The sequence below is a fragment of the Macrotis lagotis genome, chromosome 5 (assembly GCF_037893015.1).
Source record: "Macrotis lagotis isolate mMagLag1 chromosome 5, bilby.v1.9.chrom.fasta, whole genome shotgun sequence".
Classification (NCBI taxonomy): domain Eukaryota; kingdom Metazoa; phylum Chordata; class Mammalia; order Peramelemorphia; family Peramelidae; genus Macrotis; species Macrotis lagotis.
This window is the reverse complement of record NC_133662.1, coordinates 217,479,617-217,505,405: the sequence shown is the minus strand read 5'-3', so window position 1 is coordinate 217,505,405 and position 25,789 is coordinate 217,479,617. Positions and strand designations below refer to the sequence as shown.

The 25,789-nt window shown below is 37.3% G+C and overlaps 1 protein-coding gene across 2 annotated transcripts in view; it reads right to left on the bottom strand.

The window, feature by feature from the left end:
* The window catches only part of LRIG2 (leucine rich repeats and immunoglobulin like domains 2), a 40,386-nt gene extending 14,813 nt beyond the window's left edge, over positions 1–25,573 (bottom strand). Inside the window, exons 1-11 of one of the 2 annotated variants that reach the window (XM_074188463.1) lie at positions 25,483–25,573; positions 10,608–10,673; positions 9,296–9,370; positions 9,008–9,142; positions 8,555–8,698; positions 8,303–8,446; positions 7,616–7,759; positions 7,256–7,399; positions 5,252–5,332; positions 4,324–4,395; positions 4,114–4,182 (exon numbers count right to left, since the gene is read on the bottom strand). In XM_074188463.1, coding sequence (XP_074044564.1) covers positions 4,114–4,182; positions 4,324–4,395; positions 5,252–5,332; positions 7,256–7,399; positions 7,616–7,759; positions 8,303–8,446; positions 8,555–8,698; positions 9,008–9,142; positions 9,296–9,366 — 1,004 coding nt within the window. In that variant the 5' untranslated portion in view covers positions 9,367–9,370; positions 10,608–10,673; positions 25,483–25,573. Of the gene's footprint in view, positions 1–4,113; positions 4,183–4,323; positions 4,396–5,251; positions 5,333–7,255; positions 7,400–7,615; positions 7,760–8,302; positions 8,447–8,554; positions 8,699–9,007; positions 9,143–9,295; positions 9,371–10,607; positions 15,064–25,482 lie in introns of both variants that reach the window. The other variant, XM_074188462.1, reaches the window with a different exon arrangement.
* Positions 25,574–25,789: the final 216 nt, after the last annotated feature.

Below are 25,789 nucleotides of genomic sequence, written 5' to 3'. Positions count from 1 at the left end.
GGAGGGGGAGTGAGTGAGCCTTACCCTCATCAGAATTGGCTCAGAGAGGGAATAAAATGCACACTGAATTGGGTAGAGAAAGTAGGAGGGAAGGGATGGGAGAAAAGGAGGTGGGGCTAGGGAGAAGTGACAGAAAGGAGGGAAGATTGTGGGAAAACTAGATGCAAGACATTTTTGAGGATGAAAGGAGAATAAAATAAATGGGGGTAGGAAGAATAGAGAGGAGGGAAATACAGTTGGCATTAGTAACTGTGGGGAAAAATAATGAAACGAAGTTTCTTTGATAAAGACCTTATTTCTCAAACATAGAGAACTGAGTCAAATTCATCAAAATTTATAAAAAATAAGTCATTCTCCATTAATAAATGATAAAAAAGTTTTCAGATGAGGTCATCAATGCTATATCTAAGGTCACATTAAAAAAATGTCCTAACTCATTACTGATCAAAGAAATACAAATTAGAACAATTCTGAGGTACTACCTTATACCTATTGGATTGGCTAATGGGATAGAGAAAATGACAAACATTGGAGGGGATGTAGAAAAAATGAGACATTAAGGTACTGTTGGAGGAATTGTGAAAGGATTCAACAATTCTATAGAGCAATTCTGAACCATGCCCAAAGGGCTACAAAACCATGCCTACCTACCCCTTGACTTAGCAATGCCACTACTAGATCTATATTCCAGAAGAGATGAAAAACAGGAAAGAAAAAGACCTTTTTGTATAAGGATCTTTATAGCAGTTCTTCTCTGGTGGCAAGGAACTGGAAATTGAGGGGATGCCCATCAACTGGAACATGGTTGAACAAACTGTGGTCTGTGATTAAGATAAAATGCTATTCTGCTATAAGAAATGTCGCAATTGGAAATATACAATATACAAAGTAACAGCAATATTGAAGGATGACCAGCTGGGAATGACTTTCCTTTTCTCAGCAATGCTGGGACTCAAGACAACTCCGAAGGAAATGTGATAGAGAATACTATTCATATCCAAAGACAGAACTGATGGTGTCTGAATTGTATTTAGACTGAAATATACTTTTTTTCCACTTTATTTTTCTTGATGTTTCTCTGGCTTTTTTTTTGGGGGGGGGGGGGTTATGTTTACTTTTACAGCATGATTATTATGATAATATTTTCCATGACTACACATTTTTAAGCTATGTCAAATAACTTGTTTTCTCAGTGGGAAGGAGTGGGGTGGGAAGAAGAAAAAGAATTTGGAACTCAAAGTTATTCATTGATATTAAGGAAATGGAGTCAAAAAGCTAATACATCTTTAGAGGGGTTTCTTTTTTGTCCCCCTAAGTAACTCAAATATTATTTGGAGGATCCAGTTCAACTATTGACTTTCTCCTTTCCAAGCAATGCTTCAAACTAGGTCTTTGCAAGCAACTGCATTAAATGTCTTTTTCTCTATTGACACACTTTTGTTCCCTGTTGCTGATGAAAGGCTATATATAGCCTAGTAGAAATAGAAATCTGGATTTCCCAGTATCCAAAAAGAAAGTTATTTTTACCCCAAAATTCTATCTTCCCCCCACCTCAGACTGTAAACAATCAAATGTCGTTATCAGTGTGCAATTATGAATAACATTCCATATTAGTCATTTTGGAAAAGACTTAAATAAAAGAAAAGTTTCATGAAAAATGCTATGTTTCAGTCTATATTCAAACAATATCAGCTCTTTCTGGAGATGGATAGTATGCTTCATCATTATTTCTTTGAGATTGTCTTGAATCACTGTACTACTGAAAATAGCTAAGTCATTCACAGCTCTTCATGGAACAATATTGCTGTTACTCTGTAAAATTTTCTCTGGGTTCTGTTCACTTCACTTTGCATCAGTTCATGGAAGGCTTTCCAAGTTTTTCTGAAACCATCCTGCTTGTCATTTTTAAAATACAATAATATTTTGTTTAGTCATTCCCCAATTGATGGGCATCCCTCTGATGTCCAATTTTTAGTCATCACAAAAACAATGCTTACAATACACTTCCTCCTTGATCTGTGATATTTGGAATTTGGCTAGAATATTCCTGGGAGTTTTCATTTTGAGATTTCATTCAGGAAGTGATCAGCAAATTCTTTCGATTTCTATGTTGCCTTCTGATTCTAATTTATCAGGTTTTTTTTTTTTGATAATTTCTAAAAAAGATGTCGTCTAGGCTTTTAAAAATCATGGCTTAAAGGTAATCCAGTAATTCTTATATTTCCTCTCCTGGATCTATTTCCTGGGTTAGCTGTTTTTCCAATGAGAAATTTCACATTTTCTTCAATTTTTAAATTATTTGATTTTGTTTTATTATATCTTGATATCTCAGAGTTGTTTATTTCCATTTGTTCAATTCTAATTTTTAAGGAACTATTTTCTTTGGTATGCTTTTGTACTTCCTTTTTTCCCCTTTGGCCAATTCTATTTTTTTAGGGAGTCAAGGTCCTTGATATGTTTTCATATATATATTTTCTCATGCTACTGATTCTTTTTTCATGATTCTCTTGTACTACCTCATTTCTTTTCTCAATTTTTCTTCTATTTCTCTAATTTGCTTTTTAAAGTCCCTTTAAATCATCTTCCAGGAATTCTTTATAGGCCTAAAACAGAACTACATTTTTCTTTGAAGCTTCACATGTAGCCATTTTTGAAATTATTATTCTCTTCCAAGTTTATGCTTAGATCCTCCCTATCACCTTAGTAACTTTCTATAGTCAACCTTGGGGGGGGGGGCCCATTTGTTCTTCTTTTTTTGTGATGTGGTATTTTTAAGTGAGTTGTCCTGTACTGTTTCAAGTCTCTTGTCCTTGGGCTTTGGGTCTTACTGCTGGTTTTCACTGGACTTCAAAGCTTAGGTACCTGCTTTCCTCAGAAGATGGGCTTCCTTTCAGGCTTGGACTGAAGGGCAGGACAGGGAAGGGAAGATTTCATTTTGGTCTTCCCCTAGGTGTGAGGTTTAGCTTCTGGCCTGCCCCAGGGGTGGGGCCCTACTGCTGGATTGCTATGGAAACAGGGCCTGCTAGCAGGTCCAAGAGGAGTGAAGTCCTGCTTCTGGGTGGCTATGGAAATAGGATCTCTGCAGATTCACTATTCCTTCAACAATGAAGTCAAGGCCTTCCTGGTGGTTTGTGCTGGGAGAGGGGAGAAGAGAGGAGGTGGCAAGTGTCACGGGATGGGGTCTTGCTCTGCTGCACTGACTGCTCACTTGTGGGGTGGGGGAGGAAGATGCTTGAAGGAGGGTGAGCCTCACTGGTAGAGTGCTCCAGGCTTGAAGCCTTACTGAGGCCCCCCCCCACCCTTGAGGCTGGCTCCTGTTGCTCCCCAACCCACCCCAAGATATTTCCTGTGGTGCTACTAAGCTGCTTCCCTACTCCTAGATCAATTCTGAGGTAGTTTGCTATTGTTTAGAGAAGAATCTGGGAGGACTTCAGAGGGTTCCTTCCTTCCTTCCACCACCTTGGAACCTGAAGTCCTCTTAAATGAGGAAAAGCATTTTTAAAAATGGAGAAACCTAGTTTTTAATGAAGTGTGGATAAAATAATTAATGATGACTTCTGTGGCAGCATTAAATAAAAAAGTATGAGTGATTACCATAAAACTTTTAAACTTATTTGTACAAGATCACAAGATTTTATAGAAGAAAAACACCTTTATAGTTCTTCTACTGCAACTATAACAGTTTTCAAATAATATACCAGTTTGTACTCCCCAGAAGCACTTCTAGAAGCAGCCATTATTAATGGACAGCTCTCTATCATCAAATGAGATCATATCTAGACAGTGTTCAGCACTCTGCCAGTCCCAAAGATGCTTAATAGATGTGTGATCCTTCCCCTTAACCACAGACTACAAGCCACCCATTAGAGTCAAAGGTCAGGAGCAGAAATTAGTGGTGGGATCAAAGACAGTGAAGTAGGGCAAAAGATCAGCTTGGAGGCAGCAGCTCTGTCAAAGAAAATACCTGAATATTTTCATGGGTGGATAAAAATAAAAAATTAACTCAATGTGATATTCAGATTTCTCTTGATTCCAAAACTTGTTTTGGGTCAGGTTTATAGTCAAGATGATAAATATCAGGAACTGATGACAGGAAAGAAAGAAGATACTTACAATTCTTTCAGATGAGTCTGAGCAAAAGCATTTTCTTGGATAGACATTATAGCATTATTGTTTAAGTCTCTGCAACCAAAAGAAATAGAACACTTTTTATCTCTCACCATTTATACAACTGTGATTGAAACACTTAAAGTAGTCACAAAAACCTTTTCTAACAGCAAAGGTTACTTATTCAGTGGATCCTAATGTATGCAAACTACTTACAGATGCTCAAGGGCTTCAAGACCGATGAATGCCTTCTTTGTAACCGACTTAATATGGTTTCCTTGTAAGATTCTGAAACACAAACAAACCTTCCTAATAAAATTCTCCATGCCAAAAAAAAATTTCACTAAATTAACCTATAAACAAGGCCAGAATGAACTTCAAAAAAAAAAAAACCAATTCAGTTTTCAAGAGTTATGTCTTAATTATAAAACTAAAAGGAACACCAAGGCTCTGAACATCACTCTGACCATGCTCATGAAGAATGGAATTGTTGTACTTGTTCTCCATCTTTCCCCTTTGACTTCAGATCCAAGTCTCAGGGAGGGATAGATCCCAGATTCAGAGATGGAGGGACTTCAGGCCTTGTCTAGTCTCTCTGCTTCATCACAAAAGTGAAGAAACTCAAGGAGGAGCTTAACTGAGTTTCCAAAGCAGCATGGAGGAAGCAAACTGCAAGGTTGAGATGGGGACCTAGGAGCCCTGACTTCTGGGCCCTCCCCTTCTTGGCAGGCAGCCTCCTGGGGATGAGCAGCTGGAAAGTCCAGCCTGGTTTAGTCATTTTACCTATAGGATTTGCTTTACATATGCTGTTTAATCAAATTGATATGCATTATGTCATAGAACCTCACATTCAGATATGAAGACTGATTTAACAGTCCAAATTTTTGCTAGCTAGAACTGATGGTGTTAAATGATTTTATTCTATTACTACAACTCCTGTAACTCCGCATCTTTTTTTTTAACCTGAACATTGCTTTAGAAGATGCCCACAGCTTTAGAAGATAATAGTTTTTCAAGAATAGGAATCAAAAAAAGAAAGCAAATCCAGGAGTAATTAACTTCTTCTGGCTGGATAAGGGAAAAGGGCTTCAAAAGCCTAGTGAAACACTTTTGCAAAGGCATACATAAGACCACGAATACATACAATTTAGTGAGCTTGGTGAGTCCTACAAATGCTTCACTTGCATCTTCTATGGCCCAGGAGATCTCGTTGTTCCGTAAATCTCTGCAAGAATGAAATCACCTTTATCATTTGGGGAAAGGTCAGAGATCATTAACAAGGTAGCTCCATGGTTAGTATCCTGTTACAGCCATGCCAAATAACCACTCTAAGCTTGATCCTTTACCTAAAAATTACAGAACATTTCTAAGCAATTCTAATTCTTTGAATTAGTTACTTAGGAAGGAAGTTTTGTGACCATGTGAAAGATACAAGTGTGAGAGAGATTGCTGTTTGTCACAAGCTAAAAGATTCCAGAGGCAAGCCTGGATAAGAAAATTAAGCAACATGCTAAGAATGTTAATCTTCCTGGCTAACAGTTCCTAATTGTGTTAGCATATTAAAAGATTATAGGAAGGGGACTGTGTGGGGCTGCCAGGGCAGACAGCATTAAGTTTTTCCAAGAGCAGAGAATACAGCTCACAAATCTGGTTCCTGGCTAATGGGATTCTCTGTGACCTCAGTCTCTCCCCAGGGTCCTCAGCTTAGAAGGGCTGACTAAGAGGAAGACCAATACATTTCACAGTTTCAGAGCAATTAGACTCTTCCCCCGGGAAGCAGAGATGATACACCCATGGGAATGACAATGCCTACAGTGTTTTCTTTAAAATGAACAAGATGAGTCTTTAAAAATCTACTAGTCCATCCCTCAAAGGAAATGTAGCTAAAGGAGTGTGCCAGAAGAAAAATATTAGCAAGAGAAGATTTAAGTATTTGGTATCTCTTCAGGCACCACAAGTTTCTACTTTTATAGATTATTTTAAAGCTTTGTGGACTGGTTAACTTTCCTAAAAACTAAGCATTAAATGTAAACACCTTATGCAAAATCTTGTTATTAAACAGGAAAGGGTCTCCCCCCCCTCTCCTGCCACTATGATTCTATTTACTGAAGATTGCTCACTTCCCGCTCATCTTCCCAACCAAACTCTGGCTCCAGTTTTGTCTTTAAGTTCTTCTTACAGTCTTGGACAGCTAAAAGCAATCAATAAAGGTGTTGGGGTGAAGGGAGGATCGTCCCAGGTTGCCCAGGATCTTCCAGGTAGTTTTTACCCTTGTTCCTTGGCAAAAGTGTAGGGTTCTGGGAGTCATGACAAATTGGGATTTCCTATGTTTTAACAGTGCTCCCCAAATGACTGAATCAGATAAATCCAGATCTACACTAGTGTATTCACTCTGATAAGAAGTTAGAAAGCTCTTGAAAATAGGTCAAATCCAAATTTGAAGAAAAACCTCATCTATTTTAAAATTCAGACAAAAGCATTTGCATATGAAGATATAAGTTGCTATTCTCATGTATGGATAAGTACCAGTTGTTTGCAAACTGATCCATTGGCATGACCCTTTGTCTTAAAAGCATTTTTTGATTCAAAATTTGATGATGACAGTCCCCCATTCAGGGTCTTTTAAGATCATACAAATTCTGCTAAATAATGACTTTGTTCACTCTCATTCTGTCATACATTTTTGAAATTACTTTTATTCCATAAAAATACATTACTAATAGAAAGTTATAAAAACCACCTATAATCTTGTGAATTAAGGCATCTTCTTAATGAATCAACAATCAGGATGATTTATTTCAAATAACTTTCAAAATGAAAGATCAAAGTTTAGATGTATTCCTGATTATCCTAAAAGATTGTTACATTCCTTTTAGATAAGATTAGCATGCTTTACCATCCCATCCCAACATTGCTTAGTATAAAAGGAAAAACACAGTGGATAGTCAGCAAATATTTATTAATTGATTAATCTAAAAGGCAGTTGAAAGATTTTTTTTTTATAGTTTTAGCCCATGGCAAAGGAGGAACAAAAATACAGTAATTACAAAATAATTAAATTACAATGTGAGTAGACTTTAGTTATTTTTATTTCCTCTGCCTTTCTTTATTGAAGCAAAAGTTAATTTTGTTGAACCAGTATACTTACAATGTCTGGAGATTTGAAAGGTCTTTAAAAACCCCATCAGCAATGTGGGTTACCCTGTTGTCCCCTAAATTCAACTTCTCCAGTAAGCTCAGACCAACAAAAGCAGATTCATCCAGGCGAGTTAACTGATTATAGGACAAGTCACTGTAAATAAGATTTTCACAACAGTAAGGAATTCATTATACCTGAGATCAACTTTACAATTCACATACTTCTTATAAGATGTATGGAGTCTAGAACTTTCAAACTCCTAAGTGTATAGGTTAGCTACTTCTAGCCTTCATTACTGACTATGGCAATTGTTCATTTCAACTTGACCTAAGTTGCAAAATCATCACTGAAATTGAGTTTAACACTTACAGTTCAGATAGTTGCTGGCAGAACTCCCAGGCATCAGGGCTGATTCTGTCAATAGCATTCTGACTGACATAAAGCTGTTGTAATGTCCTCAAGCCATAGAGCCAACCCTTGTTCACTTCTATTAGGTTATTATGCTCTAATTCTCTGCAAAATTAAAGAAACAGAGCAGAAAATGGATTACAAAACAAGATATTCAATGAAAATATTCTTAAATCTTCACTAAGACATTCCTGAAAGATATCTAACACAAGATCTCTTCTTCATGCAATCTTATAATATCTGAATTTAGGCAAACCTATCAATAAACTTGACATTCTATTTTAAAGCTGAATAATATAGTAAGACTGCTTAGGAACACCAGATCTTCAAAACCCAAGAGCCTGAGTAAATGTGACCAAACTGGGTCAAATGTGCCTAATCTTGATGAGTTCTGATAGTCCTCCTCATGTAATAAAGTCATTCAGTTAGCTTTAGATATGATACTCATGGGCAGAGCAGCCAAATCCACTGACTTAACATTTTGCAAAGCATGCCAACTCTGTACATCAGTTGCCTCAGGGATTAGAGCAAAGAACGCCTTAGTGGAAATTCTGTGTAATTAAAGACCCTACTCCAGCTTTCTGAGCCTTAGAAGTCCTAATCAGAAGCCCTAGTCAACACTCCCCTGCTGTGGTTCTTAATACTTACAATTCTTCCATGTTAACCAAGCCAAAGAAAGCTCCATCCATAAGTCTGCTAATTCCATTCCGCTGCATTTTCAAAGATTTTAAGGAATCAAGCCCTTGGAACGTAAGACTTTCCACAGTTTTAATCCTGTTTCTTTTAAGTTCTCTTTAAGAGAAATATGAACAAAAGTTAATACACAGTTGAGAATTATCTGCTTAAAAGAGAGAGAGAGAAAGCTGCACAGAAGAAAGACTTCTCCAATTAGCTACTTACAAAAACTGAAGATGAGGCAGCTTAAAGATCTTAGGTGGAATCATGCTAATTCTGTTTCTATTTAACTTGACCACTACTAAAGAACTGGACAAATTATCAAAGCAGCCGGCTTCCAAGGTGGCTATTCTGTTATTACTCAGATTCCTGAAATAAATAAGGCAAACATATATATTGAACAAGAATTGTACCATGAGAAACTCTCCACAGCCAATGCTGTTATTTCAGTTCTTACTGAAAAGCCAGCAATTTGGCAAGCTTCACTTAACTTGTTTACTCTACAACTACATTAGTAAAATACAAAGTTAAGCCTTAGAAATTGCCTTATTTCTTTTTTTTTTTCTGACCACGAAATACTATAACCTTACTATCTTAACAAAAATGAGTACTGTGATTCAGGCTGTCATGTAAAAACACATTAAAAAGCATCTAAATGAAAGGATTTTTTAAACTTACAGATATTTCAGTTGCATTCTAGGAAATGAGGATGCCTTGATTTCTGAGATGATGTTTGAACTAAGATCCAGTGTCTCCAGGGAAAAATAGAACTGGAGCTGTTCTGCACTCACTTCTGGAATTGCATTGTGCACTCTGAAGACCAAAAAATGAGAATCTAGAAGTTATGTGTGACCTATCTTTGTAAATATTACCCATACAACAGAGGTAAAAGAATTATGAACAATATAGTATATCTTTAAAAAGATTTAAAAAGGAAAACTGAAAAATCTTTAAATATTTACTTACAAAGAAAGAAGAGTGATGTTAGAAGTTGGTTCTCCAAAATATGGAATTTCTGTTAACTCATTATAATTCATTTTCCTAGGAGAAAAAAAAAGGGAAAGATTTATTCTTCAGTGCTTTTTTTCCTTCTCTAGCTCTCATCTAGAAAGTATGCAGGCTTTTAGACACCTAATATGCTTAATAAATTTTTACTAATTAATTGGACTGACAGCCAATACAGAAAAACATCCATGACCCAAAACAAATTGGACTAGGACCAAAATTTTTGACTGTTCTTTTTAAAATTGTAAGTCTTAACATTATGATACTGAGGACTCAGAAAAGACAAAGAAAAATTGTGAAAATTCTTTTTTTTTAAGCTTTTCTATAGAGCTAACCAATTAGCTGTGTTTATGATATCCATTCTAGGAAAAATATTGGTGATTGATACATGTAACTACACATGTGTATGTAAGCATGTGTGTATATGTGAATAAATAAAATATAGATGAATCTTCAAATAATATAAGACTGAGTTTTCTGTGACTAGAACATTTCAAAAAGAGAGAAGCTGGATGACTATTTGTTGAGGATGTGATAGAACGATTCAGGAGTACAATGAATATTCCCTAAGCTTCTGAAATAGTCTATATTTCTATGGGGAAAAGGTCTTTGAATCTTTATTTTGCATGAGCCTGTTTACTCTTATTTTATTTAAAATTAAAATAAAGTTTGTTTTGGAGGATTAGAAGCTGAAAATAAGATCAAGAAAAGTGGAGAGGGGTAGGTAATTGAGAATATCAAAAACATGTTGTGACAATATAATAGTGAGAAAAGACAGAAGTCATTTTTAAAAACCCCTTAAAAAAAGAGCCCTCAAAGCACAGAAGTATGGGAACATTTTAGGTCTGAGCAAAAAGGTTCCCACCCCAAAACACCAGAGGAATCATAGTCAAAACAAAATTATTTTAAAGATAGGGAAGAATAAAACTAATAAACCTAGTTTTTTACAATATTCATTTATTTCAGATGTCAAATATTTGGCAGGACAAACAAAATATTTACATAATATGGAATAATCTTCTGCTTCTCTGCTAAGTCTGAATAAAGAAAACACTTTACCAAAGTAGAAATTTTCACTGTTGACTCTAAGAAAGTACAATGCAAATGAGAGCTATAAAGCAACTTTATAAGGGCAAAATGCCCAGAGACTTTAATAGCAGCTTTAAAATAGTAATCCCCTCCTATCCTCATCCCATTTTATATACCCTGTCTACATCTCCTCAAAGTGACAATGCTTATTAGGTCACAAAAAATACAATTAAGAATAACTTACACTTCTTGTAACACCTTTGAGTCCAAACTGATGCTCCAGTTAGATAACCGATTATGACTCAAATCCCTAAAAAAAAAAAAAGAAAAAAAAAAGGTTATTCAGCTTTCATTTGAGTCCTTGAAGAAGAGGAATGGGAGCAAATGGCAGCTGAGCATACAACAATAAGTTAAAAAGAAAATTCTATATTCTCATTATGAGAATGAGAGTAGAAAAACCCCTAGAGAGCGCAACATTGAAGATGGCAGTCCACATAACAAAGCTACTAAAGTTCAAACTGAATCCATCTTCCATAGGGATGACTTCTCTGAAAAACACTCTAGCTCTAGGAATGAGAAATCCATCTTGTAAGATCATATAATTTAAAGCTGGCAAAAGACTTCTGAAATAGAATCTAATCCACTCATTTCTGCATAGGTAGTGTTAGAAGTTACATTCAAAATCAAATCTTTTGCCTCCAAAGCCAATGTTTGTTCCCCCCCCAATATAACAGTCTTTTAAGTCCAGATTACATTAATAACAGAGAAGAAATGGATGAACTAAAGTAAATTCTACAGTTTACTTTCAGCTTAAGTACAATCTATTTTTGATTGAATTTGCAATGAGAGCTAAATATTTAAATAATTATAAGAAACTCTCTTCTTATTTGCTATTTTTTGGCACTTTTACAACACTGAGGTGGAATCCAGCCCACACAAGCTGTTGCACAAGGTCTTTACTATATGCTACAATATGGCTGGCAACAGGAACATGCTGGTGAAGCATTACAGCTCCCTGCAAGAGGAGAAGGAAGAGCTTATCTCACTGTGTTCCCAAACAGTGTTGACAGATGCGTGCAGGTTTGAACAATGTCTTTATTACAGCCAGTCACGTCTGTCAGTGAAACCAAGCACTTTCTCTCACAAAGGTGAATTACACCATAAGATCACCAAGGACATGCCAAAGATACTCACCCTTTTTTCTGTAAAGTTTCTAACACCTTTGCTCTAGGCTGAAGTCTGACTACAGTTATCAGCTCAAGGGCAGTAATGGGTGGAGAAAAGGGTGGGGAAGATGGGAAGTGATGAAATATACCCAACAACAAAAAAAATCTCACTGCCCCCAAACTGAGAGGAGAATAAGAGAAATAGTCACATAAAGTCACATAATTGTGAAAAAGACATTAGATTTTATTCTAATTTTATTAGGAAGTGTCAACCAGGATAGAAATTGCAAACCACCTTCGGGTTAGTTCTTTAATGCTCTGCTCCTAGTGGAGAAAATGGGCAAGCCAATAACTTACACAAAAAGCATTCCAGCTCTAGAGGTCCCCTCCCTAATATAGCTTAGACTGGATATTTTCTTTTTTAATTTAAATCATGTTCTCATGATACTCCTTCCTAGTTCTGGCTAGGTCTTTATTTCTTTACAAATCTTTCAGCATTTTCTATTCAAAATGACAGTAAGTCTTATCTTGTGCTTTTGTTCATGGATATCACAGATTCAAATTTAGATCCAAAGGAATCTTTCCAGGTCATCTCCAAAATGTCCATCATTCTGCAGAAGGGAAATGGCGAGCAATTATCTGCACAAGGTCTCACTATTGATAAATGGCAGCATCAAAGCTCAAGCCCTCTGATTCCTGATCCAGTAGTTTACCATGATACCAGTGATTTTTCTTTATTTGTCCCATTCTATTCAAAAGGGTTTCTTAAAATTCCAGTCAACTAAGTTATTCAGTTTTATCAGGTACAAGAAATACCAACACCTTCAATCACAGACAAAGCAATATAAACAAGATTTTTTTTTTTAACAGAAAATATTAAACTTAGTCCCAATGAAAAGTGGTGTGTGTCACTGTTAGGGGAAGGAAGAAGGAGGCGGGGTGCAGAACCACTTTTCTATAACTTTCAAATCTAAAGGTGAGGTTCTTAACTTTTTTATTGTCATAGATCTCTTCGGCTAGTTTGTTGAAGCCTCAGAATGCTATTAAATGCACAAAAAAGCCATGAGATTACAAAGGAAACCAAACATAGGAAAATACATCCATCTATCTATCTATCTATCTATCTGTCTGTCTGTCTGTCTGTCTGTCTATTTTAAAATTTACAGACACCAGATCAAGAACCCCTCATATAAAGGTTGTGGGGGGAAATGGAAGTGAAAGCTTACATGAGGAACCTAAACTTTTGTCTCTTCTCTTAAAGGCAAGATTTGACTGTCTTACAATGAGAGTTTGGGGACATTTTCCCATTCAACTCTTACACCTTACACTAAAATAATCCCTCAGCTAATACTGCAGCTAGGTACAGGAGAAGAACTGGGGCCCTTTATTTACGAAACAATATGGGCCATGAAGCAGGGAACATAATGTGTCTGTAATTAACAGACTCTGGAAGGACCAGACCATCCTTCCTGCAGCAGGAGACCCACAATCAGTAATTTGCTCACATCTAAATCCTCCCTTCCAGCTAAAAGCTTCAGGTTTCTTCAACTTGCCTATGTTTTTTTGACTGAAAATTTTAAAATCCAGAGACTTTCCCCAGTGATCTCAGATTTCTACTTTCTATAACAATTATATACACTGGCACAATTGATGCTAAAATAAAATAATGAAAAAGGAAACAAAAAATTCCTAACCATGCATTTTTATAAGATGCTTTTAAAGCCTGAACAGACTCAAATTTATATTAATCAGAAGAAACTTTTCTGGAGAAACAATTCCAAGTAGTTTGCTGTGATTTAGCACTCCAAAGTAGGTAATGGTTTCACTAATAGTTCAACCCATATATAGCACTCTCCTTAAAAAAACTGAAGTTCTAAATCCACCTAGAAATAGAATTCTTTTGTCTCCAGGGTTTTATCTTTATATTATGCTAGAAAACATTCAAGTACTTAAATAAGATGACCTTATCTTGAACTAAATCTTAAAAAGCTCAACATTGCATCGGTCACTATTATAACTTAATATCTCATCTGTTCAGCTTCTAACACCACTAGTATTTGAATATTTATGAGTAAGATAATTGAAAAGTAGAGATCTTAAGAGCCAGCCTTATCAGTGTTGTGAACTAAGCTTCTCCTCATGTTAATCTACAGGGATAGAGCTGTAATAAATGATGAATTATTAAAGTTCTTGATATCCTGTGGAGCCAGAGGTGCCATTAATGTAGTCATTTAGTGCCATCAGAGTGTAAATAATTTATAGGATCTCCAAAGCAATCACAACAGGTTAGAAAAGAAGGACTCTGCTCCACAAGGTAATTACAAAGTCCTTAGGCAAGAGAGAAGTAGGGGAGTTTCTTCCACAGAAAAGTAAATTTCTAAGTCATCTGAGTCGTTTTATGCTTCTAGTACTAAGCAGCATCAGTGGGCTGACCTAGGGACTTAGGGATAATAAGTTTTAAGAAAAGAGGTAACCCCCCCTTTGCAAAAATTATCAAGTATAATATAAGAAAACTTATCACAACTCATTCTCCTTTTTTCCCCAAAATTTTATGTATATTCAGTGAAGTTTAATTTATCCAGCATCAATAGAGATTTTTCTGCCTAAGTGAACTGATTAAACAACTTATCTACTTGTTGACATAAAACAAGAACTTACAGTAAAATCTCATTTAAATGGTACTTTTACCAAACAAGCAAATCTACTTCAAAGAATCAAATCTTTAAAAAAAAAGTTTTTAACTCTACTAGGCCTCATGTTTAACTAAAGTCTTATCCAGGTTCAAATCAAAAGATCACAAGACCATGAAAAAAATGATCATCTGAAATTATTCAGAGCTTCCCTGATTTCTTGAAGTAAACTGGCCATAATTCAACTTTTTCCTCAAAAATCCTGAGGTATTCATTATGCAAATCATCAAACTGTGCCTTATTATAGTCATTTTGGCAAGGATCCTTTCAGTCTCTGCTCTCAATGTTAGGCTGTTTCTTGCTACTCTCCATGTAACTCTACCAGTTCTACAATTTGTTGATTCAAATCTACAGCTTGAGAAACCAAATACTTAAGACTTGTTTGTAGATATGATTAAATATGAGACTGGAGGAAATATCTGCATCAAAATTTACCAATAAAAATCTGACAACCAAGATATGTAGCGAATTGACACAAGTACATAACACCAAGGGCCATTCCTCAAGAGATTTAGATGAGTCGTCAAAGGATATGATGACATTTTTCAAAAGAATTGTAATCTATTTGTCCCCATTATTTTTTAAAATGGCACAAATCACTGACTAATAGACATACAATTAAAGCAAGTCTTTAAGGTTTCACCTTACACCGTGATAATTGATGGAGATGACAAAAAAAGGGAAAAATCAACGGAAGCACTGGGAATTTGGGGATGTTACTTCATTCCTGGTGGGGCTGTGAAATAGTCAACCATTCTGGATGTCAATATGAAATCATGCAAGTTTTTGTTTCATCTCCATTTCTACCAAATTCTGCTCCCATTTTCCTAAATAGCAGCCACCCCTGCAAAACATTAAGATAAAAAGCAGTTCAGCAAACCAAAATATCAGCACTATACACCAGAAAATGCCCTACTCCACACCTGCAATGACCCTTCCCTTTCTCCCCACCCCTCTGAAATGAAGGCGCATTCCCTCAGTCAGCTCCTCTTGGATAAACCCTCCATTTATACTGCTGTTATCACTGTGAATCATGTCTTTTTTTTTTTTAAGTTCCCTGCTTCTCCAAACTCTTCCTACCTATAGGGCAGTAATGTTCCCTTAAATTCACATGCTCACAACCAAGGGCATGAATTCTGTTTCAAGTTGTTTGCTCTATTTAAAAAAAGTGCTGTTCTGTACATGGTCCCATAAAAGCCATATTCCTTCCTTTCATTTCCTCAGTGGACATGCTGCCCAGTTAGCAACGGAAATTCTGAACCAAAATCTGGCTGTGGGCAGACAGTTCCCTGTTCTTGCACATAATCTCAATGCTTCTCAGCCTGGCTGAATCCATTTACAGCTCTCATAAGAGTGTCTACTGATGCACTTATCACAACCTCTACAACACAGAGCTTTCTTACCTTATCATCTTGGTCCCATTGCTGGGTGGAAAGTAAAATATCAGAATTGTTTTGATTTGCATTTCTTCTAATTTTAGTGATTTTAAAGCAATCCTTCTAGAAGCAATCCTGAAATATTTTTATGGTTGACTTTGTTTTTTGCTTGTTTTGCTTGTTATCACGTTATAGGTAAGTTTAGGTTGCAGGTTAAGTGATGCTACTGTAAGAAGAGGAATTATTCTCTTTCAAACTACATTTACAGGGCAGTTAGGTGGTGCAGTGGATAGAGCACCAGCCCTGTAGTCAGGAGGACCTGAGTTCAAATCCGACCTCAGGCACTTAATAATTATCTAGCCGTGTCACCTCGGGCAAGCCACTTAACCTCATTGCCTAGCTAAAAAAAAAAACACCCCAAAATATTTACAAAATAAAAAAACTACATTTACCTTTTTTGTCTTCCATGATTTTCTGCAATACATTCTGTAACAATATTGATCTACCACTGGGGGAAAAGTACTTCCATGTGATGGAGAGAACCCCAAAATAAATGAGATCTTTTAGTGTTTTACTTTGAAATCTTTATTAGTTAAAAATAAAATTATTTAAGGAAATAAAAATAAGAAAATATTCACTAATTTAATTGAACTCCTGTTACTCTCTCAAAGAGACTCCTTTAAGGAAAATATGATCAATTAAAAATAAACTGCAACAAGCTACTATCTTTTCTACTACCAAAGCCTCTTCTATCTGCCACCCTTTTCCCAGAAAACATGCTTGTGTTTATTAATAAAATACTCTCTCGGGGGTGGCTAGGTGGCAGAGTGGATAGATCACCGGCCCCATAGTCAGGAGTACCTGAGTTCAAATCTGACCTCAGACACTTAATAATGACTTGCTGTGTGGCCTTGGGCAGGCCACTTAACCCCATTGCCTTGGAAAAACCCTAAAAAAAAATACTCTCTCTCTCTTCTGCAGTGACCCCCCCCTCCCCTTTTGCTTCTCTTATCCATCTGTTCCTTCTCAAATAACCTTTGCCTGCACCATCATCTTTATGTCTTCCACTACCAAACAGTGGGTGTTTCTCTGAGGCATAATCCTGGGTCTTGTCTTTTTTTCCTCTCTTCACACATCCACTATCAAAGATCTCATCAGCTTCCATTGGACACGTATCACTTACCAACATATATATTCAGTTTAAATATTGTTCCTAAATTCCAGCTACTTTGCCATCAAGTGAGAAATGAAGACAATATCTTATTTTCCACAAAATATTCTGTGAAGTCTGATTTAAAAGAATGAAAATAACTCTAGAATGATATGAAGAAAGTTTGCTTTGTGTGTCTTCTTGGGAGTTAGGTTTCTCTGACTTTAAAAACTTCTGAGTCATTATGCCATGAAATAATATCACAAAAAACTAAGAGGGGCACAGTGGCTAGAGCACTGGCCCTGGAATCAGGAGGACCCAAGTTCAAATCTGACCTCAGACATTTAATAAATTACTTATGTGACCTTGGGCAAGTCACTTAATCCTGTTGCCTTAAATAAATAAGATTAAAAAAAACCTAAGAGCAAGTATGACAACTGGATAAGAAAATAAATGACAGACTTAGGAAATGAGAGGGTATAATTAAAAAAAAAATCTCGATTTCAATAATCTTGCTGTTCCATAAACGAAGTTAGATGCTACTTCAACTTCAAGATATCTTATCTGTCCCTTAGCAGCATGATGAAGAAAAAGCTATCATGGGGAACTTAAGAACTTGGTTTGAAACCCCAGGCCTCTGACTCACTAATTTCTTTAAACCGAAGTAAGTTATTTAACCCCTCTAGATCTCAGTTTCCTCACATCCAAAATAATGAACTTCTCAGGTTCTTTTTATCCTGTCACCTTTTTAGCCAACCAGAAAGAACAATTTATGATTCTTACTTGCTCCTAAGTAATTAACATTCTTTTTCATCTTTCAAATTAAAACAAAGTGATAGTTTTGCAACTGTGGAAAAACTGTTCGATACTTATAAATCTAAAGAAAGAGAAGGCCTTTAACTTTTTTTAATCATCATTTCCAAATATTTATTAGGCACCTAGCTTTGTACCTGATGATATTACTTAGGTACTTGCCATAAAGGTTTTAGAGAGTGGTTAAGTTTTAAAACTAGTAACATGCGATTCCCATTATTATTGGCAGAGATTTTATTAAATAAAAGCATCTGAAAAAAATGATATTAGTGTAATCTATCATTCCTCATAACTACATATTATTATTTGGCAAAATCTAATACCACATTCCTTCAACAAGAACAATTATGCTCAGAATTGGCCATTTCTCTTGCAGCAACCTGCCAAGATTTTAATTTAACCAGAGAAGTAAGTTATCTTACCAAACGGGCATGTTAAACTTTCTTATGGAAATCTTGCTCAAATATAAACTGAACAAGTTAAAGGAAAAGGATTTGTGTGTGTAAGCAAGCACAAACAAGAAAGTAAATGGTGAAAAATGGAGGGGCAAGAGAATAAGGGGCACAACCTCACAGTGATTACAAAAAAGCCCATTATGAATTGTCTTCCTTCATTAGAATGCCAACACTGCTTTAACTGGCATGGCCAAAAGGTGAGGTTATGGTCATATAAAATAGACTTTTGGAGCTTACAAAGAACTTTTCTCATATCCTTGATGAAGGGTCCTTGTATTTTCTCTGTTGAAGAGATGAGGAAATTGAAACTGAGGCTCTGAGTTAATGAATCAAGAATTTCAAACTGCAAATATACCTTTCCTAGGCAAACTTCCACTAGGAGAAAGGAAAGGCTTCTTCACTGCATCCTGGTCAGCATGGATGGAAATTCTTCCTCTACATGTAGTAAACTCCTTAGTTTGACATTCAAGGTCCATGTCTTATGCCAGTGACCTCGCCTAATACGCCACATGCTCTAATCCAACACACTACATGATGGCTAGGTGGTACAGTGAATAGAATACAGAACTGGGATTTAAAGTTTGAGTTAAAAATCCTGCCTCAGATATTTATTCACAGTAACATTCTACCTTTCTCTACTTCAGTTTCCTCATCTGTAAAATGGAGATAATAACAGTACCTACTTCACAGGGTTGTTGTAAGGATCAAAGGAAATAATTGTACAGTGCTCTAACTTTAAAGCGTTCTATAAATGTACGTGTGAGAGACAAAGTCAGAAGGGGAGAAATGTGCTTTACAAATTTTTTTTCATTTGAGTCTCAAAATAACCCTGGAGGCTATTATCATCCCATTTCATAACTGAGGAAATGGAGGCAAACAGTGTCCAATCTCACACAGTAAGGAAATAGTGCTAAAATTACATTTGAATTCATATCATCCTCACTCCAGGCCCAATGTTCCATCCACTATGCCATCACCTAGGCTCCTTATCTGAAAAGCACCCAAGATAAACTTTGGGAATCTGAGGGGCCCCCTATAAGTTTTAGGCCCAGTCCATTTGTTTACTCTCTAATGTTTAAACCAAGGTGGTAGTAAAAAGTATAGTATACTTGAATGGTTTTTGAAAAAAAGTCCAGAATAAATTGGGAAAAGATACAAAAAAAAAATCAAATGTAAACAATCTCTACAACCTAGAGGTGGGATTTATAATACTACTTCTGCTGCCTCATGGAGTTTGAAATACTTAAGAGACTATAAGGGATAAGCTGTGATCAAATCAGTACATTTTACCACTCAGTGCATGATGATCTGTAAGTAGATTAAAAGGAATGAGGACTTAAGCCATAAAGAAGATGTCTCTGGGGCCCAAGGCAGAAGAAAAATGAATAAAGTTATCATACGATGCTCATAATTTGGGATTTGTCATTTTAGCATTTGAGAGAAAGCCTTAGGGTTTTTTTTTTTTTTTTTTTTTACGCTTTCTCTATAGTGTCACTAGATGGCAATAGGGGTCTTGGGCTTGGTCACCAAGGCAAACACTGCCAGATTTATATCTTATTTAGGATATGTGGCTAAAATAAAGATTACAGTACTTGTTTCCTATCTAAAATTTTTAAAGCACTACAATTTATTAAAACAAGTATAAATTTACTATGAGATCTTAGGCATGCCATTCATTCTCCCTAGTACTCAGGTTTCCTCAACTGTAAAAAGATAAAGGAATTGGGATGAGGAAATGAGATAATCACTTCCCAATGTGTCTCAATACAAGCCCATCCCTCTCCTCTCTGGTACAAAGTCCTTACTTCACCAGGACTACTGAAACTGTTCTCTTTACTGCTAATCTCTCCCTTCTTCCATCCATCCAGTTGCCAAAATAATTTTCCCAAGGCACAATCTTACTATGTGCTCAAGTCTTTAATAGACCCCCCCCACTGCCAATAAGATATAATGAGATTTCTTATCCTGGCAGCTCATCCCAGATACCCCCAAATTTTGGCTTTCCTTGCTTTCCTTCATACTACTTACTACCTTTCACTAACTGTTCAGTCTAGCCACCCTACACTTATTATCCCTTGAATGGACACTCCATTTTGGCCCTCGTGGCATTCACTCAAACTCTTCCCTAAGCCTCTAAACCACTCCCTTTTTATTCCTGCCTCTGAGAAATCTTAGGCTTCTTTCAAGGTTCAGTTCAAGACATTGATTCCTCTAGGAAACTTTTCCAGATCACGCCCAGTACCTAACAGGATGCCTTGCCCATTTTGGGAAAAGGGACAGGAACTGGTGAGCAGGTGGAAGAGGCAGAGACCAGAGCTGGAATACTGATTCTGTTACTTACGGTCTGGTTTGACCTTAGTTATAGAAATTATCATCTCTCCTCAATGTTCTCATCTTTAGATGAAGGTGTTGAATGAGGTAACTTTTAAGGTCCCTTCTAATTCTAATTCTTGGACCTTATGATGTGCAAGAATAAAAACTCCCTCATCCAAGAAGTTCTTTACCTGGGGCTACAAACTGCCTTACCTTGCCTCCCCACCCTCCCTGTCACAGGTCCATGTGAGAGATTTCAAAGGGTCTATGCATTTAAATGGGAGGGGGAAAATCCTTTTCACTAACCTAACCCAAGGCTTATTTTATACATATAAAAATATTATTCTGGGATTTATAGGTTTTACCAGGTTGCCAAAAATATAAGTCCATGCCCTAAAAAAGGTTAAGAAAGGGATTCCCTTGCCTTAGACTTCTTTTTTTTAAGGTTTTTGTAAGGCAAATGGGGTTAAGTGGCTTGCCCAAGGCCACACAGCCAGGTAATTATTAAGTGTCTGAGACCGGATTTGAACCCAGGGACTCCTGACTCCAGGGCCGGTGCTTTCTCCACTGTGCCACCTAGCCGCCCCTGCCTTAGACTTCTGCAGAACTCAGTAGGGTGACCTCAGGTTTTGGGGATTAAGTAGCCACCAAAACAGGATTTAATTCTCACTAACTCTAAGACTGTTACTCTAGCGATTATGCAAAGATGCCTAAACTTTTGCACATAGTAGGCAGTTAATATCTGCTGAACTGAATTACAGAATATATTTAAGAGGAACAGATGAGAGATTATGTAGGAAAGGATAGCTAAGTGGTGCAGTGGATATAGAGCATGGGCCCTGGAGTCAGAAAGACCTGAGTTCAAATCCTGCCTCAAGCAAATAATAATGGCCTAGCTGTGTGACCTTGGGCAAGTCACTCCCCAAAATAAAACAAAGCAAAAGAAATTATGTAGGAAAAGGGCTTCTGAGGCTCTTCCTATGATTATTCTTAATATTCCTATGTGAATTAGCCTAATAAACCTTTTGTTTACCAATCAATCCCCTTAACTCTATCCTAATCACCCCATAGCCTCTCAAGATGCACTTGAAAATATCAAGGAGCCACAAGAAAGAGAGGAATGATAAGAACTGGGGTGTGGTAAATAGAGTAGAGATTGAGATGCAGAATGTTAAGTTAAACATATGCATCCTAAAAATAAATTATACCAGAGTCTACTACCCCTAAGAATCTCTGCTCCCAGGGCATAAAAAACAGTAACAAAACAAATCTAACTTTTTTTCTTTAAAGGAAGAACCAAGATAATGAAGGGCTTAGGAAGCTGAGGGAAAGAATTAAGGAATTATTATAATTTATTAATCATGCAGCAGGTTTTCCCTATATAGTAGACTTCTTTCAATTGACTTCTGAACCTTTTAAAAACCCGCTCACAGATTTCCCCAGTCAAACTTATTTCACTGACCTCCCCTTAAATATTTCATAGCATTTTGATTGAACCCTTCTTTCACACTGCTTTTTCTTTTTTTTTTTATCAATTATCTATGTATTTGTCTTTATATTTCCATTGCCTGCATATATATGGAAGTCTAATAAGTATTGTTAAATTTGAAATAAATTTTTCCCCCAAGTCAAACTTCAGGTCGACTGGATTATCTTACCATACTAGAATGAATATGTCAAATGTTAGAGCATGCTACATTCTTAAGAAACCATTCTTCATTACTTTTATTTCCTAGCTCTCCGCACCAGAAGAATGAAGTTTTATTTCCAGAAAAATAAAGAATATAGTAAACCTGAGGGGTCAGGTAGTTTACTGCTCTCTCTTATTAGCCTCCTGTAACTTCAGAATACTTTGCAAATGAGAGTACTGTTGTCCTCATGGTATACTTACAACAAGTAGAAAAGAATGAATTGCTAAATTACCTTCTTTTTAAAGATGGGAATCTGAGGTTTATACCACAGAAGTTAATAGTAGATGGCTCAGGGTTCTTGGAGAGCTGAAGATTAAATCCCATCCAATAGTAGTGATTGGAATTTGGATCTGTACCTCTAGCAACATACCCCAAACTCTTTAGTTGATCTCATTAAGAAAAGATAGACATTAAGACTCATTAAGACAATATAGAGGATTTTATGATCTAAATGATTTAAGGAGCTTCCCAATGAGGAAACACCCTCTGACCATGAAGATCAACAACTTTTCTACAAATTTATTTTAGAAAGTTATGCAAGGTCATAACAAATATGTGACAGGTTAGGCTTCTCTCTTCATGTTCTGAGGCAGCCTCTTATCATGAATGACAGCATCAGAATCCCAAAAGACCTTGATAAAGATCTAGGATGATGAATGGCATCTAACCAATTGAAATTTAATAATATAATAGATAAAACCAACTATAGAGCCTGGAAGACCTGGATTCAAATCCTACTGCTGCTGGTGCTGGCTATGTGATTCCCTGGGAAGGTCCCTTAACCTCCAGGTGCACTGAAGTAACTCTCTAAGATCAATTTGTAAAGGTAGAAATCAACATTGATGAAATAAAAACATAGCAGCAGGCTAAGTGACAAATTCAAATCGTCCTTACTATAAAATGGTTAATGCATCACATACAGAATGCCTGAGTTCTATTACAAATCTATTAGCTGTATGATCATGGGCAAATCACAATCTTCCCTAGGCATAGTCACCCAGCAGTTGGGTGACTAAAGGAGTTCACCGAGCCTCAGGTGCTACAAAAATAGGTAGAGAGTACAAGAACTGCACTTAACCTCTCAGTAGATAGACACCTCTCTAAGATGGCAAGGTACAATGGAGTTTTTACAACTACTGAACTGAACTGAACTACTGCTGGGGAAAATCACAGGACAGGTTGGAATGGACCTCTGAAGCTATCTAGTAAAGCTCTTCTGTTTTACAGGTGAAACTGAGGTCCAAGGAGATTATGCAGGTCATCTTAAAATTTAAAGAGAATAAGTAAATGTGGAATTAGAATCCAATACCTCTGATTCCAAAAAAACTAGTGCTCTTTCCATTGTATTTTTCTATAAACCTCTTCACCATTCCATCTTATTATTATAAGGCCAACAGAAATGCAAAGGGCTTTCAATGATCTATAACAGAAATGTGGGGAAACAAGAAACAATAATTGAGTTTTATATAAAAATTGTTTTTGAAATTCTACAAATAGTAATCAGTCCAAAGTAAAAGAAAACCTTAAGATTTGAGGCCAAGAAAAGTTCAAACAAGGTCATTATCTAAATGCTCTGCTTAAAAAAAAATGACTACTATTTTGTTCAGGGTCACAGAATTTAGATTTGTAGGGGCTTCTCAGTGTCTGCAAGTAGGATATCTGAATTTTAATTACTGCTATTAATTCATGACACATCTAGCATAGAAATTCTAATTTTTAAAAAATCAATTTGCATCTGGTAATAATTCTACATCTAAAGTACTAAAAAGTATGTTAAAAGTCACAAGGTCAATACAAATCTAACTTTTTAGTCTAAGAATGTGTTTCTACTATTAGATTTTACTCCAATCACCTTTTAATGGTAAGATTACTCTTAAAGAGGTTAGCATAATGAAAATGTCGACTTCATTACATTCTTTAAAGGTTAATGTCACCTGACAGGCCAATGTAAGTAAACAAAAAACAAATTTGGTTACAGTGTGTGGAGCTCAAATAAAACTTTTTCATAACTTTTTTCCTACTTTTTTTAACTCAGTTGATAAACATTTATTAAGCATCTACTATATGTTAGACACTATGCTAACAGAAGAAAACAAAAGGAAAAAAAGATAGTCCCTGCCCTCAAAGTGATTATTTAAGGAGGAAGAGACAAGCAAACAAACATTAAAAAATGAACTACATCTAGGATAAATAGAAAAGAATTAACAAAAAAAAGGCATTAGAGTTAAAAGTTTCCCAACACTTTTCAAATGGAAATGCTGTTATTGCAATTAGGGATGGATGTAGCCTGGTTTTGGAAAGACCACACATCATTCCATCATAATCAGGGAGCAGTGAAGAAGTCTTTAGAAAGTTCTCCAATCAGCACCTAAGAATGTATGCTGACTGGATTTTGCTGCACACTCATAGTAATTTTTCTTAAACTATATATACCTAAGGCCATAGAAGCTGAAATCAGAAATGTCACTACCATTTGCAAAGAACACAAAATAACCTAATACCGGACACCGGTTATTTACAATTTTTCCTTCATTTGCAGGAGAGAAGAGAAAGGAGACCCTGACCATAAACTCTAATGCTTTCGTATCACAAAGCCAAGCACACAGCTTTTAACAAGTTATTGGTTCCTTCTTTCTTTCCTACAAGTATCAGCAAGCAACATCTGAATTATGTGAGGCCCTTTATCTGAATAACTTGTTATTAGAAGATATGGTCCTCTTTTTTTTTTTAATTTCTTGGAACCTCAGATCACTGCCTATCCTTCCACTTTAACTAAGAGGGAGCTATTAGAATTCAATCAATCAAAACTAGTGGCAAAGAAATAACTGAATACTAATAGTCATTTTAAGCGGCCCATAATTGCGGCACTTAATATCTAATTGCCCGTTCCTAACACCACCTGTCTGACTCAGGTTAATGAGCTCTCCGGATGCCACCGCCAAAAATGAGAAGAACTATGTGAACCAGAACAGTCAGAAGTCAAGAGTAGTTTCATCTAAGGCCTTTCCTTCTTCTCTACCGCGCAGTTAAAAAGAAAGGGTGAGGGTGGAGGAGAGAGACATGGATTGATAATAATAATAATAACAACAATAACAATAATAAACCACAGCAACCCTAGGAATAACTAACAGGCCGCAGCTCTCCCTCTGTCTGTGCTGGGCGATGCCAGTTATGCCACTCCTCACTCCGGGTCACATCCTCTGAGTTTTGGGGAGAAAGGCTGTTTTCTGGCTACTCCTGCCCCCCGCCCACCCCCGCTTCTCCCTCTCTTGGGCTCTCAGATCAGAGGACGAGGGCTGCACGGGGGGCCCGGGGGACCCCAAACGCGCCAGGACGCTGCCTCCCCTCCCCCTCCCCGCGGGGGGCCCCTCACGTGCCCCCTCCGTCCCGGCCTCCCCTCCCCCACGGCGGCGCGCCCGCTCTGCGGGGGTCCCGCCCCTCCCCCGCCCCGGCCCGCACACTCACAGGCCGCTGGTGCCGGGGGGCAGCGGGCCCGACAGCGCCCCCCAGCCCGGCGCGGGCAGCAGCCTCCTCCAGCTGCAGTCGAGCCAGGGGCGCGGGCAGGCGCAGGGCGCGGGGCACAGCCTCCCCGGGGCGGCGGCGGCGGCGGCGGGCAGGAGGCACAGGGCGCTCTGGGCGAGGAGGAGGAGGGGCCGCAGCGGCCGCCACGGGCCCGGCTGGGGCGACGCCGCCATCTTCCCCCCGACGCGGGCAGGGCCTCCGGCTAGGGCGGCTCCCGGGGGAGCCCGGAGCGGCCGCGCGAGTCACCCGA